Source organism: Agrilus planipennis, unplaced genomic scaffold (genome assembly GCF_000699045.2).
Source record: "Agrilus planipennis isolate EAB-ADULT unplaced genomic scaffold, Apla_2.0 scaffold37, whole genome shotgun sequence".
Classification (NCBI taxonomy): Eukaryota; Metazoa; Arthropoda; class Insecta; order Coleoptera; family Buprestidae; genus Agrilus; species Agrilus planipennis.
This window is the reverse complement of record NW_020438995.1, coordinates 1,392,133-1,406,485: the sequence shown is the minus strand read 5'-3', so window position 1 is coordinate 1,406,485 and position 14,353 is coordinate 1,392,133. Positions and strand designations below refer to the sequence as shown.

Below are 14,353 nucleotides of genomic sequence, written 5' to 3'. Positions count from 1 at the left end.
TTTTTTTCTGTTAATAAAAATAAATTTAATCTGTTCGGTTAACGAATCTCCATAAAATGACGTGTAAAATTACAATTTTTTAAAATTTTAATAACTTTCTAACGGTTTAGTGAATCGATTTGTAATTTTTACAGGAGTTTTAGAATTGAATGAGGAACGTTCTTCTAAATTTTTATTTGTCTCGTAGCATTTTGACATACCTCCCAAACATCCTTAAAAGAAAAATGTAAATTTTGTACGTTGTTAAATATATTATTTTACATTTTCTATTTTTTTCGAATTCTAATTGCGTTTTTTTTATGGCCTACTGAAAACTATACGAAGGAATCAATTATGGTAAATTAATTCAACAATAGCAGTGTTTGTAAATACAAACATTTTTATTCTATTGTGATTGTTGGAAAACTTAATTAGTAACGTAATAAAAAAAAAACAAAGGAATAATAATGCATTTAAAACTACGACGAAACTTTTGTAGACGGCGTATGTACAGTAATGCTTCGAAAATTGGATTATTAGAGAATTTTGCATTAGAATATACTATTGACTTTATACATATAAAAAAAATATAACTTCCTCAACATATAACTCAACTCTGACTTAGTATAACTATAAAAAATTATTGTTTCAAACCTAATATCGATTTTTAGATATACTTTGCCGATTTCCGATTATACATATACATACTAGAAATTGTTATCAATTTTGCTGTTGTAAAATAAAAAACTAAATTGCATTATTCAGTTCTGTTTTAAAACAAAAGACCGTGTTTTAAAGTAGATAAGTGAATATTTAATGAGATATTTTGAAATACTGAATTATTGCCTTATGATCCTGATCTTACGAACTTTATTAATTGAAGAATACTTTTATTTGATTATTTAGAATTATATGGCTATAGTAGGAAAAGGCAATAAGAACGAAGTGAGTGTTAACGTAATCATGTCCATCCATTTGTTTACAGTTGTTGTTGACCTTTTTTACCATTTCTGGTGGTTTTGCTTGGTATGATAATGCGTTTTTTTTGACTTCATTCGACTTCATTATGAATAATGTGTAGATAAAATAATTAATTTATCAAATTATCTACATAATTTAGTCAATATACTTACGTAAAATATCCAGACCTTATACATAATCGTTATTTAATCACATTGCTTGTATTAATACTGAACTGCATAAATGCTGGAATTTCAACGAAATCCGAGATGACTACAGTAATCGAGGCATTTACTAAATGAATTATTGTGTTATGAAATACAGGTGTTTGAAAAGTATTAAAAAAAAAATAAAATTAGGCCAATAGCGATCACTAAAAAGCAATTTCTGGTAGTAGCTGAAATTTACACATTTCTATGTATACCATGTATTAGTTTTCCGCAATACGGAACCCTCGGTGCGTCCGTCTGACTCACACATGACTGATTTTTATGTTCAAGTCGTAAACGCTGTACACGGAGGTGACATTCGCGCTTATTATTATTTCCATTTTCCGATTAATTACTAATTCAATGGAATCATTTTACATACACCGTGAGTTCATCTCAAGGTAATAAGATAAGTAAGCGATGATTCATTCGTTATATGCGAGAAACACGTACTGAAATTACGTGTATCATGGTGTTTGTAAACACTAAACCTAAGACGATTAAAAAAGTAGAATGACAGGCGAGTAATAACAAACGTTTATCAAAATTAGCATCTCGTTTTTTTTTTGTTGTTTTTGAGAAACAGGATCATTACAGTTTCACACGATGTTGCATGGCAGACAATGTACCGAGTGTTTTATTAGTAGCACTTGTAAAATAAGAAGTTACCAAGTGTTTCCAAATATAAAGAATAGAAAGATCAACCTACAAGAATAGTTGAAAAAGCTTTTATATTTTACATTACATGACGGGGCCTCCAAATCCCAAAGTTCAAACCCCCTTTTATACTTACTGTTAAGATCCACCTTGTATATAACCATCAGAGACACTACGTAACATAATAAGGTTGTTTCTTGTCAAGTAGTTAAAAACTGCAAGCATATCTAGTATTTAAAATTGGTACTTATTGTTAGACGATACATAATGCACCTAATAACATTGTCTTTCATCAGATATTCTAATTATTGTAAAGCATATTTCATACCATGCATTAGTATTAATACACTTATGACAGGTGTAATTCTGTTATTTCAATTGACTTACTGTCTGTTAATAATAATACGTAAACTGTTAATTTGTATCCTAATATCTTATTCAAAGTATCCCGAGATAAAAATGTTCAGTCTCTCAGAGTCTCTGAAAGCGAGACTCGAGTCTCTCTGGTGTCGCTGAGAGAGACTGTTAAAAAAATTGTGTAGCGTCTCTCGTTTGTATCCACTCTCTGAACGAGAGACTTGAATCTCTTAATAAGTGGTGTCTCGATAGACATGGTTAAAATTGTCTAAGTTCAACATATTTCAGAGATCCCAGTCTTTCTACGAGAGACTCGAGTCTATAAATTATTCAGTTTTATTCACTCAGTCTCTCTGTGAAGGACTCGAATCTCTGAATTAACAATTTTATCGTTCGAGTCTCTCATACGGAGACCGTGAGAGGTCCATAAAAACACGTAGGAAATAACTGAGAGACTGTGAGAGACGCTGAAACTCTGAGAGACTGAAAATTTAGTCTAGGGATAATAACTAAGGAAAAGTTCTGCGAGTTCTTTTATACTTTGATCTCAACATAAATTTGGTGCAGTTATCAGTAGAATTGCAACATTACTGATCGTGAACGTATTTGGCACGTGTTAGGGATTTCATTAAAGAGAATTTTTGGGAATTTTGAGGAACAGGCGGCCCCTTTTCCTTTAGTTCGACTCTGCTCATACGTATGCCAAATTAGTTTCTTCTACCGTGCATTCTGAAATTCCTTTTCTAACTCCCTAGTGTGCGCTCAAGTATTTTGAGGTCCGACGCAAAATGAGACGCAGCTTGGGGACATGGCGCAAACAAATTTCTTAATTAAATCGTCTTCGCAATAAGTTAATTATTTTTGCCAAGGTTCTATAACTCATTGTTGTATGAGTGTGTAAAATGTTAGATATGTTTTTTATAATTAATGTTAAAATTGAAAAATTAACATTAGGCCATTTTGCTATCTCTTATTAAGATGTAAATTATGATTTTTATCCGCTGTTGTTACAGTCTGTTCAATGTTCAAGTGTCTAGGTATGTACATGTTTTGTATGTGTGTTCACGGGCTGATTTAGAGTTTAGTTATGGTGAAGGTTAATTTGACGTTAACCTCCATAAAACTTCCTCGAGTGATAGCTGGTTTTGACTATAAGTTTATTATTCGCATTGAAAGTCTCAGAAAACGATTGTTGTTTAATGTTTATGTTACCGCCGTAGGTAAGAAAAATGAAGGAATGGCAAGGAAGGAATATAATTTTTATACCTACATACGTATAGGTAGGTAGGTAAATGAAGGATACTTATCTGTTTAGTCTTTCACACTGTTTAACACACTTATACATGAAAAGCCGTTTATTATCTGTAAGCTTTTTTCGAGAAAGTGAAATGGTATGAAAGTAAAATGAAAAATCAAATGAATTTATGAGTACATAATGCTTCAAAATCGGATAAAATTTGTTGTCGATTCATATAGAGCTGATGGGGCGCGTCAGAATTGAACCCAAGAAAAACAATAGGGTAGTATACTTCATTTAGTTTCTGTAGCAATGTGACTTTCAGTTTGACCGGTGCAAAGTAGAAAAGAATAGCACTAGGCCAGAAAAGGAAGGAGACAACTCTCGGCCAAACTCTTAACCGGTGAGAAGCGTATAATCTGTACAGTACTGCACGGAAAAATTGACCATTTTATTCACTACAATTGCATTGTTCAAATATTGGTACAATTTACTACTAAAAATATCAACGAGATGTTTATTTATACTTGAAGACATTTTAAAGGCTTTAACGCTTGTTTTCGACTCGCACTACTATTCATGATTGAACAAAACTTTTGGCAGGTACTGTATGAAAAAGTATGTTTAATGAACAAGAGTCGAGAGTATAATGAGCGTTTTTCTCCCTACCTACGATTTTGCTAGCGGGCATCAAAGACATTGGAAGGGGCACATCGCTAGAGATAATAAATGAAATATAATGCTTGACATAATTTGTTAATCCTAAAGCTCGAAAACAATGCAGTCGTTTGCTATTTTAAAAGTTACATGAAGTAAAGGTATCTAATCACTTTAGATGCCTTTTTCAACGGTGAATTTGAAGCTGGCCTCAAGCACATTGAAATTCCGAAATATTTTATTTTTAAAATTAAACAAACCAAATTGTTGTCTTTCTCCAGGTTTGATGTTTTAAAAGCTTGATATTCAGGGGCGATTCTAAACGCTAATGATTCGTCGGAAAGAGAACTTTTTTTAGTTGTTTTACCTTTTTATTTTACAAGTAATGTTCTCAAAAAGGTTAAAAGTTACATTTTTTTGGGATTTAAGGTTACGATATGTTGGTACTAAAGAATCACATTCTAATGCAGCGTCGAATATCGAATACAATATGCTGTTTTATTCGTCGAGCGTAAAGATACTTAAGTAAACTCTTGGATTTACTACTTCTAATGAGCAAATTTGCATTATATGAAAATTGACTGGTTGTGGCAGAGCGGCTGCAATTGCCGAAGGCATTATTACCTCAGTTGACCCCGTCGTTGTAAAAATTGTTACATGTAAGGAATAATACATTTATTAAAACGTTTGTTGGAAGGTCAAGGTGAGATTGTGATTATTGCTTTGAATCACTGCTTTTATGTTGTTGTACAAAAATTGACGATAAATCGACAATACATTTTAATATACTACTCAATTTTATTGTGTGATAACGAGAACTTTCGGGAAATTCTCTCCATTCTAATTGTGTAGTACAAAATTTGAAAACGTCAGAAGGGAGAAGGACGGTTAATGTAGGCGGTAAAGCGCAAATTTTACTGATGTACAAGCGTATGCTAAGAATACATAAATTACATATTAATAAGTTCTACATAAGAACGAATGTGTGCTAATTGTAAGTAATCATACCAGAGAATCATAATGTGCAATTCTTCTTACAATTTAAAACTGTTAAGACAGGAGATACATAAAATAGCAATTTCGTTAGGCATGTCCTATCATAAATACATCATTACGAATGCTGACCTAAAACAACTAAAATACACTATAATTCTTAAGGTCGAGGTTACTACTAGTACTAAACTTAAGAGCATTTTTGTTGTTGTACATATATGGTACACAAACGAAGGTTTCAATCGGTGTTAACCTTCTTTTTAGATTTACATTAATGTTATATGTTCGCTACATTAAAAAACAAATGGGAATGTAACGTTTAAACAAGCAGTTACATTTGTAAAGAATCTGTAAAAAATCTTATAATGAAGGTGAATGTAGTAAAAGATTTTCATAAAATTTTTTCATTTTCATCTACCTCGCTCTCGCTCTTCGCGCATTAATCACATCAAAATAGAAAAAAGTTGCAACTTTTTTACTATAGTTTATACAAAAATGTAAAATGACTTTCCTGTAGGTACTGCTCCTTAATTTTACAAAGAAGATTGAAAAATGTATGAGCTGATAATAAAAAAAATATTTTTTTCCTAGTCAATAATTTTACACGTAATAGGTATTAGGTACATCGTGGTTCGGTTGTTTTTACACTTACTGTAATTGAAAATGAGTATATGTTTTACCTACAAATAAAACTTGAAGTTGTACAGTGAAAAGATTCGTTATAGAACGAGACGTGTGATGAGCAGCAGTTGTGGTGGTTCGATTACTAACTTTTTTGACTGATCGTGAGTACAACCACCAAGCGGAACTTAATTGTCCTTGGTCGCTACAAAGACCTATAAAGCATGTAATATTGCGAGTATCTTTAAAACTCGTGCTTAGCAATAATTAATCAACCATAAAGACTGTATAATTGCTCCTTGTGTATTACGGAAATTCTTTTAATTGGTAGTGTACAGGATGCTGTTAGCACTGCATGTTATAATACGAGGTTAAAAACTAACGACAACAGTTTAATCGCCTTTATAGAAACACAAATTACAAATAGAGATATTAGTACAAAAATCTTAACAATATTAAGAATTAATTATTAGCGAAAATAACTGTTGTTGTTAGTGTGATAGTCTGTACCTATAAGAAACTGAGGGTGTCAAGTGTCAAACGTACCCTCCTGGTTACAGATAAAAAACAAGAACGGCTGGCGGGATCGGCTAGGAGGAATACGGGAATGTGATGAATTAAAAAAGATATAAGTCAGTCATGTGTACCTGGTGGAAGCCAAAATAACGTTGAAATAATCTGTCCATATTTACTTGTGCGTTTGATTTTTCTTTTCTAACATAATGAAAATCGAACAAACGAAGATATACATAGATAAGATGACAAATTTACAAATTTTTATATTGTTTCAAATGGTCTTTAAACTAAACAGGATGATTACAAATCGAGAATTATTATCAGGAAAATTGAAGGAACTGGGAATTTTATTTTAATTCCAACAAAAATTGATCTTAAATCTTAACTATTTGAAAAAGAAAAAATCGCAATGTTCTCTTTTAAGATTTATAAGTAACGACGGTATTTGAATTGTATTATTTGATTGTGGATACGGACTTTATGAAGATTTAATTATATCAAATTGTGCAAGGATTTGATAAGGAAAACGCTGAAAATGATTCTTTAGCCGTTTATAGGATTCCCATTTTGTTTTTGATATTTTAAACATTTGCACTAAAACGCCAAGAATTGTAGGGTCCCTAGATATATGGATAGAGTACCGCAAACCCACCACTTTCACTCAAAAGAGACGCGACAAATTTAAAATGTAGGAATGACACGAAATTGCTAAAATATGGAATGGAAGTAATTATTTATACCGAAAAAATCTAGAAAGAACCGTTCAACCAAAAACAATAGTTTGATTTTATAAGTATTTTTAATAAAGATATTAACATTATATATCTATATTCGATATTCCATACCAATAGCTGAAAGTAATATTAAAAAGCGTTTTTCTCTTAAAATATTATTTATTTTATTGTTTGAACTAAAACACACACTGTATTTTCGTTCGTGGGGCATTAAAAGAAAAAATGCCGATGAAGAAATGTGTAATTTCTATTAACGTTTTGCCAATATACGTATAAATACTTGTATGTAATCGAAATGAATAAAGAGCATTAATTAAGTTATTGGTGAGATTGAAATCGCAATCCTCGAGTGGTGTAGTTTCAGTAAATTACTGTTGTTCTATATTTGCACTAACGATAAATACCTAAACGAAAATAAATGTAGGTATCTTTTGTTTCCTTTGGTATACAAAAGTATCCACTAATAAACAGTAAGGTCATGAAAATATTTGTTTTCCACAAAAGTTACCTTTGTTTGTATTAACAAAACACCTTTTCCATTGTTTCAGAGCAATTTGTCGAGATGCCTGTACACAGTGATTCATATTCACCTGTAGAAAAACGAATGTCGTCATTATCAATTGGCAGTCGTCACCGCGAACCGTCGGAATATTCCATCAGTAGGTATTCCCAAAAGTATGATCCTTATCAAAATATGCACGCGTACGAGCCTGAGCACCCCCGTGTAAGGTTGTCCTCGACGGGAGAGGGAAGTGGAGACTCAAGTACTACCACTTCCGGTAGCAGCTACGGAGAAAGGGAAGACGTTGAAAGAGAGGATGGAAGTGAAGGAAGAGGAAGTGAGGAAGCGGACGATAGGGACGATACGGTACCTCTCGAAGGGCAGGTCACAGACGACGAACGACAAAAAGTCGAGACGTTTTTTAGGGGATTAAAAACACAGGTAGGGTTCTTCTCTGTTATTAATAACCGGGATATTAATAAATCAGTGTGTAAGAAATATTTTCTATTAATAAGCATGAAACTGAAACCAATATTGTAAATGGAACCAAAAATAACTTTGAATTTTTCCAATCGTTTGATATTTCGATACTGTCCAATGTAAATGCAAGTGGAAAAGAAAGGAAATAAGAAGCTAAATGTATTCGATTATGATCGGGGTTGTTTCTAAGAGTCGAATTCATCACGAAAACGAAATATTTGCCGAAGAAGGTGTTAGGTATTCGGACAATTTTTTGACTTACAATCATCGACAATTAAAGGATAAAATTACACTTTTATTGATGTTAGTTTTTGACTGGCGCGTGACGTATAATTTTATTTTTATAACGTAAAGGAATTAGTTTATTGATCGAGTTATAGGGTTTCTGGTTTCTAGACCATTTTATTTTTCGAAGAACTAGAATTCTCGACTAGAATTTCTCGAGTATCTTGAGAAATTTTGAAATTTAAAATAAAATACGTCGTTACTATCAAATTTTTGCTTTATTACGAATTGGACTGATAGACGGTATCAATTAAATCAAACGGTAAATGTAGTTACCATGAATTGCACTTATTAATTTTAACAAATCAACAGCAAAAAACAATAAATTAAACAAATTATACTCGCCTGGTTTATGTAAAAAGTAAAGAGCACTTGACTTTTTTATAATTATTAGATCCTACCAGTTACTAAATGTACAACAGCGTTTAATTAAATAAAAAATAATTAGTACAATCCAATCAACAAAATTACTAGTACATATTTATTTATTAACAAAACGAACATTTTTCTGCCAACTTAAACTTAAAAATGCCTTTAATATTTATAAATTATTATGTTAACAGCATCACAGTCTTCCAATCCTAATTAACTTTCAATATCATTTTTTTTAATTGGAGTACAGTATGCCAACTAAAACTAAACCAGTGACCCGCAAAATGATCAACAAAGAAATTAAATTTTTTCCCGTTTCGACTAAAGACAGAAACCTTGTATCCAACTTTCATTGGATATATATATATTTTGTTTAGTTTGAAAAGAAGAAATCATAAATTTTGATTTTGAATAAACTTTGAAGCTTTTACTTAAATACAGCATTCATTTAGGTGAACATATCTTGTATTATTTACAGTTCGACATAAATGAGACGGTTTGTGTGTGAGAATATAACATAATAATCGTATTATTAAATGAACCCACTGTAGAACTATAGGATATGGCATTTTTTCATGTATGTCGTCGTTAAAATGGGGACACTATGTCTTGTGTGTGCCTTATCATCTTTTTAAACAAAAGTGCATTATGTTCGTAACTAGTTGTTTCGTTAGAACAGAAAGCTTGCAATTTTAATACTCGCAGAAATCTCTCATGACTGACGTGTACGTGCAATAGTACACAATAAGTATATGTACTACTCAACCTGAGTTAGCCTATATCTTCGTCTATTCATCATTATAGGTTGTATATGGTTATTATAATGCAATTTCTAAAGTATGTTTTGAGAAACAATGCTTTTCCCTTTACTTCAGCTCATTTTGTTCACATGATAAATACAAACCTAATGAATTACATAAATGCGATGTACTGGCAACTATAAAAGGCTACTCTTTCACAATAAAAAAAAAACAGTATTTAGTATTTTAATATTCTAAAATCAATTTCTTATCTGATAATTCTTGACATTTATTTGATAGCCTAACTTAACACTTTTCAGTTTAACTATTTGATTCTGTTTTATTTATGCAGATAAATTGCAGTCCCTAGTATAAGGTAACCACACGTCCCGATTTTGGCGGGACAGTCCCGCTTTTTGGAGGACTGTTCCGCTTCCCGCCGAGTTTTAAAAATGTCCCGCTTTTTAGAAAATATCTACATTTCCTATTTTAAATGTAGTGTAAAAATATATTACTTACTACTTACCAGACAAAAAATAGTCGGAGTTATTCCTTCATAAACAGAATAATATTCCTTACTAAAATTTTTTGAAAATTGTAAAATACGCGCTCTCCATTCTAGAAACAAATGCATCAACAGACTGTTTTTTCTACTACCAGTAAAATATGAACAACAAAAAACGCAGTCGACCATTAAAACTTAAAGTCTATATTAAGCGTAAAATATAATTTGACCAATTTATGTGAGAAATTTCATATTAATAAATGATCCGAATCTATTGCAATGTATTCACTCGGATCAAAAATATAACCGTGAAAGGAAATTGTCATTTTTTTTAATAAAAAATTTAAATTAAAAATCATGATGTTCAAGTTATTTTTTAACAAATATTTTTATAGTTACGAGTAATTAATAATAAATAAATTTTTGTACAAGTATATGAATGTATACGATAAAGTATAGTTTTTTGAATTATTGGTCTGTTTTCATAACTAAATTATAAATCTCATTTCATCCTATCTTTCCCGCTTTATCTCAATGAAAATGTGGTCAATTTACCGTTGTGTGAGTTAAATATCTAAAATGTGAATGTTACGTATATATGTATTATTGTATACGTATATGGATCGTTTTTAATACATTTGTCAATGTTAAAGGTGTTGGTTTTGTAGGAGTACACCTAATGGAAATGAATTTGTTGAATTAGTCATACCGTCATTTGCAAAATAGGCAGGATATAGAGCACTTCTAACGGCATATGCCGTATAATGTTCTTTTTGGGCGTGTAGCATTAGGGTTCGTTGTAAAATGTGCTCCAATATTTGCTTTAACATTAGCGGACTGCATGTTCTGGTGGCTTCATGAATATTCATATACATATATATGCATGAATGTACTGATAGATACAAAACAGGCATGTTTGCGTTAGGCGTTTGAACATTACGTTTAGGACCATGCAGAATTATCAAATTCGAAAATTAACGGTTAAACACACGTGTTATTTTAATTAGATATGTAAATTAGCTCAGTCGGCCGATGTGTGTGGGTTTATGGTTTTGATTTTTCATTATGTAAATGTTCCGGAATTTTTTGATTAATTGTACCTACTCAAGTAGTTAAAAATGCTCAAAATTTTGAAAATGTTCAACTGCAACGCGAATAAGAACCATTCAATCTATAAATCTGTAAGTAGTTACATACTTACTTAGCATTCAAGTGTCTGTCTGTAATGTTAAGACAATTTGTATGCTAGTAAGGTATAAACTCATCATTATTATCATAAAGTCGTTAATCCTAAAGCTGGTTGGACACGCACCTCCACTCTTTCCTGTCTTGAGCTAATCTTCCAATTTCAGTAAAACTAGAACAACTCACGTCCTTAACTATATGCCATTAGTAATCTAATCAGGGTTTACCTCTACCCCTCCTAACTCCCGTTTCTGCCTCTAACATGTCTGACTAGACCTTAAACCATATCTCGCTTATTATTGACTTCCATAGAGTCTTCTGCTTTCTTTTTCCTTCTAATATCTCTTCATTTCTAACCTTCCCTATCCACGGTATCCTCATTATTTGCCTGTAACACTGCATTTCGAACGCTTCTAACCATTTCTTTTCCGCAGTGCCCACCGTCCATGTTTCGCACCCGTGCAGCGCCGCGCATCAAACATACACCTTTAACAATCTTTTTTGAATTTCTAAATTAATCGTTCGCGAGCATAGAAGTGACTTCTTTTTATTGAAGGTGACTCGACCGTGCGCTACCCTCTGCTTTATATCCCTACTACTCCTTGCGTACTGACTTATTTGAGACTTCCTACATACCTAAAATCAGCCACTTCTTCTAATTTTTCGTCTCCAATCTTTATATTCAAGATACAAACTACTCTCCAAAAATGTTTCGTCTGTATATCTCTATAGACTAAACCATTTTTTAATGAAATTAATTTTTACAATAATTATTAAAATTCCTGAATAAAAAGCTGATTACATAAAATCTATTTCTCCATTATTAAGTAGAATTTACGTATTTTTATGAATACAAACTGAATTATGACAAATGGAAATATCTTACAATTAGTTTGATAAGTGTATAATTATTGCACGTACAATGGACGATAAGCCAATAATGCATGCCATAATGTGTAATTTAACAGTCATAAACATTTCAATAAATGAATAAGAACCGATTGTGAACGTTATGCATATTTTAGTTCTTTAACTTGGTTTTTAAAAGGTGTTATAATCCAAACAACACCGCAGAGATTTTTACCAATAGGTGACCTTTAATAGAAGATCGTTCGAACGCCTATTGCTGAAATGGAGCTACATGATTCGATTTATCAAAAGTCACGGACGATGTTAGTAGTTTGTAATTTAAACTGGTTTCGAAATTAATAAAGGTTTAGTTATTAATAAAAATTTGAGTTCTTATTGGTCTTGAACATTTTAAGTATTATGTACCTAATTACTAGGGGTGGCGGAAACCCGGTTTGGATCTGGTAGCCGGCGGATCCGGCGTTTTTCTAAGGATCCGGCAGGTTACCGGATAATGGCGTCAGGTACCCGACAGTGCCGGTTAATTGTCATCATCATCATAAGCTCGTCAGTTCTAAGACTGGTTAGACACGCACCCCCACTCTTTCCTATCCTGAGCTAATCTTTGCATTTCCCTAAAACTAGAACAACTCACATCCTTACTTATTTGCAAACAGTAATCTAATCTAAGTCTACCTCTACTTCTCCTAATTCCCGTTTTTGTCTCTAACATTTCCTTGCCTAGACCATGTCTGAGAAGGTGTCCTATCAACCTATCTAGTCTATTTCTTATAGACTTTCATAGAGTCCTCTCTTCTCCTATTCTTTCTAATATCTTTATTTCTAATCTTTTCTATCCACGGTATCCTCATAATTCGCCGGTAACCACATTTGAACGCTTTTAACTTTTTCTTTTTCTGCGCGTCCACTGTCCATGTTTCGCACCCGTATAGCGCTGCATTCCAAACATACACCTTTAACAATCTTTTTCGAATTTCTGAATTATTTGTTCGCAAGCATAGAAGTGACTTCATTTTATTGAAGGCGACTCGATCCTGCGCTATCTTCGGATTTATATCCCTACTACTCCTAAAATCAGTCACTTTTTCTAATTTTTCGTCTTCTATCTTTATATATTCGCTCTTTCTCTACTTTCTTTTATTTATTTTCACACAATACTGTTTTGTCAATACAGCTTCCATTTTATTTAAAGCTATCTCTAACTCCTACTTGGTAGATGCTTATACTTCTATACCGGGTAATTGTAGCAGTAATTAAGTAAATAGTCAAAATACACTGGAATCAAAGTAAGTAAACCAAAGGAGACATTACATAAATCACCATGCAGCAAGAAGCCAATTTGTAAAATTCGTATGCTATTTATTATGCCAAGCAGAAACTGCTTGTAGTTTCTGTCGTAAATCAGAAGAAATAACAAAATTAAACAATGACAACGACATGGCCGAATGAAAAAAAGTTTGTTCCTAAATATTGATTCATTCTCGAAAAACATATATCCCAAAACGTCCTAAAACAAAAAATCAATTGTACATTTTTCATTGTTTGCATATTTTTGTTACTAGTTTCTCACGGAACGACATTTTTCTTTCAGGTTTATGTAAGCGGTTCTCTGGCGAATTTATATACGAAAACGCCTTTGGATCCCGAATGGGCTTTGAAGCACACAGGCATTCCGGTTGTTCTGTTGGACGTGGGAGAATCACGAGCCCGAGATAAGCGTCGAATCCAAATTGTGTTGGCCGAAAGAGGTACTGGTTTTATGCTTTGGCGTGACACCATCGACAATCTCACCTCCTACAAGGTTGCCGGCAAAGCGTTCCACACTATGTGCTATTCGGGCGACCACACGTTGCAAATTGGATTCAGCTTCGACACAGCTCAGGCTGCCCACGATATGTGGACGCATATTGAGCGACTAGTGGCATGTCCAGAAAATATTTCTTTATCGGTAAGTAGCTACTGTCATTGATGAAATTGATTAAATACAAACATCCTTAAAGGGGTCTTAAATAGAGATTTTATTCATCTTGATCCTCCATCGTTCTTATTGTTATCCTTATCCCATGTCCGTGTTGGTCTTCCTCACTTTCAAGGTATTTGTTGGGACATAGTTCGGTAAAGGTCTAGATGATGGCCCCCACCCCCGAAGGGGTTGGGGGGTCTAAAGAGGAGGTCTCCCCACCACTGTACCATAAAAAGTTCGTGGCGGCCTCACCCCCATAAAAACTTATGGGGGTTCAAAGTTAATAAATATGCCAATTTTTACACATTTCTAGGCATGTAAATATTTATATAGTCATTCTTAAGCAATATTCAAAGGTAAAACTAATGAAAAATACATAAAAATATTGAGAAAGTTATATAAAACATTCTTTAAATATCTTTATCAATAGGGTAGGTTAGGTTAAGTTATCGGGTTTTGTTCAAGTGACNGTTGTTTTGTGACCACACTCTTTCGATCCCCCACCTCCACCCGCTTGAAAATGTTTGTTTT

At 32.7% G+C, this 14,353-nt stretch overlaps 1 protein-coding gene and 1 long non-coding RNA gene across 6 annotated transcripts in view; one reads left to right on the top strand and one right to left on the bottom strand.

Moving 5' to 3' along the window:
- Positions 1-14,353, bottom strand: part of LOC112904791 — a 244,775-nt gene that overhangs the window by 77,918 nt on the left and 152,504 nt on the right. The gene's annotated exons all lie outside the window — the stretch shown is intronic.
- The window catches only part of LOC108745126, a 58,998-nt gene that overhangs the window by 43,065 nt on the left and 1,580 nt on the right, over positions 1-14,353 (top strand). For all 5 annotated transcript variants that reach the window (XM_018481207.2, XM_018481205.2, XM_018481204.2 and 2 more), the window contains 2 exons: positions 7,469-7,863; positions 13,451-13,807. In XM_018481207.2, the coding sequence (XP_018336709.1) occupies positions 7,483-7,863; positions 13,451-13,807 (738 nt within the window). In that variant the 5' untranslated portion in view covers positions 7,469-7,482. The remainder of the gene's footprint in view (positions 1-7,468; positions 7,864-13,450; positions 13,808-14,353) is intronic.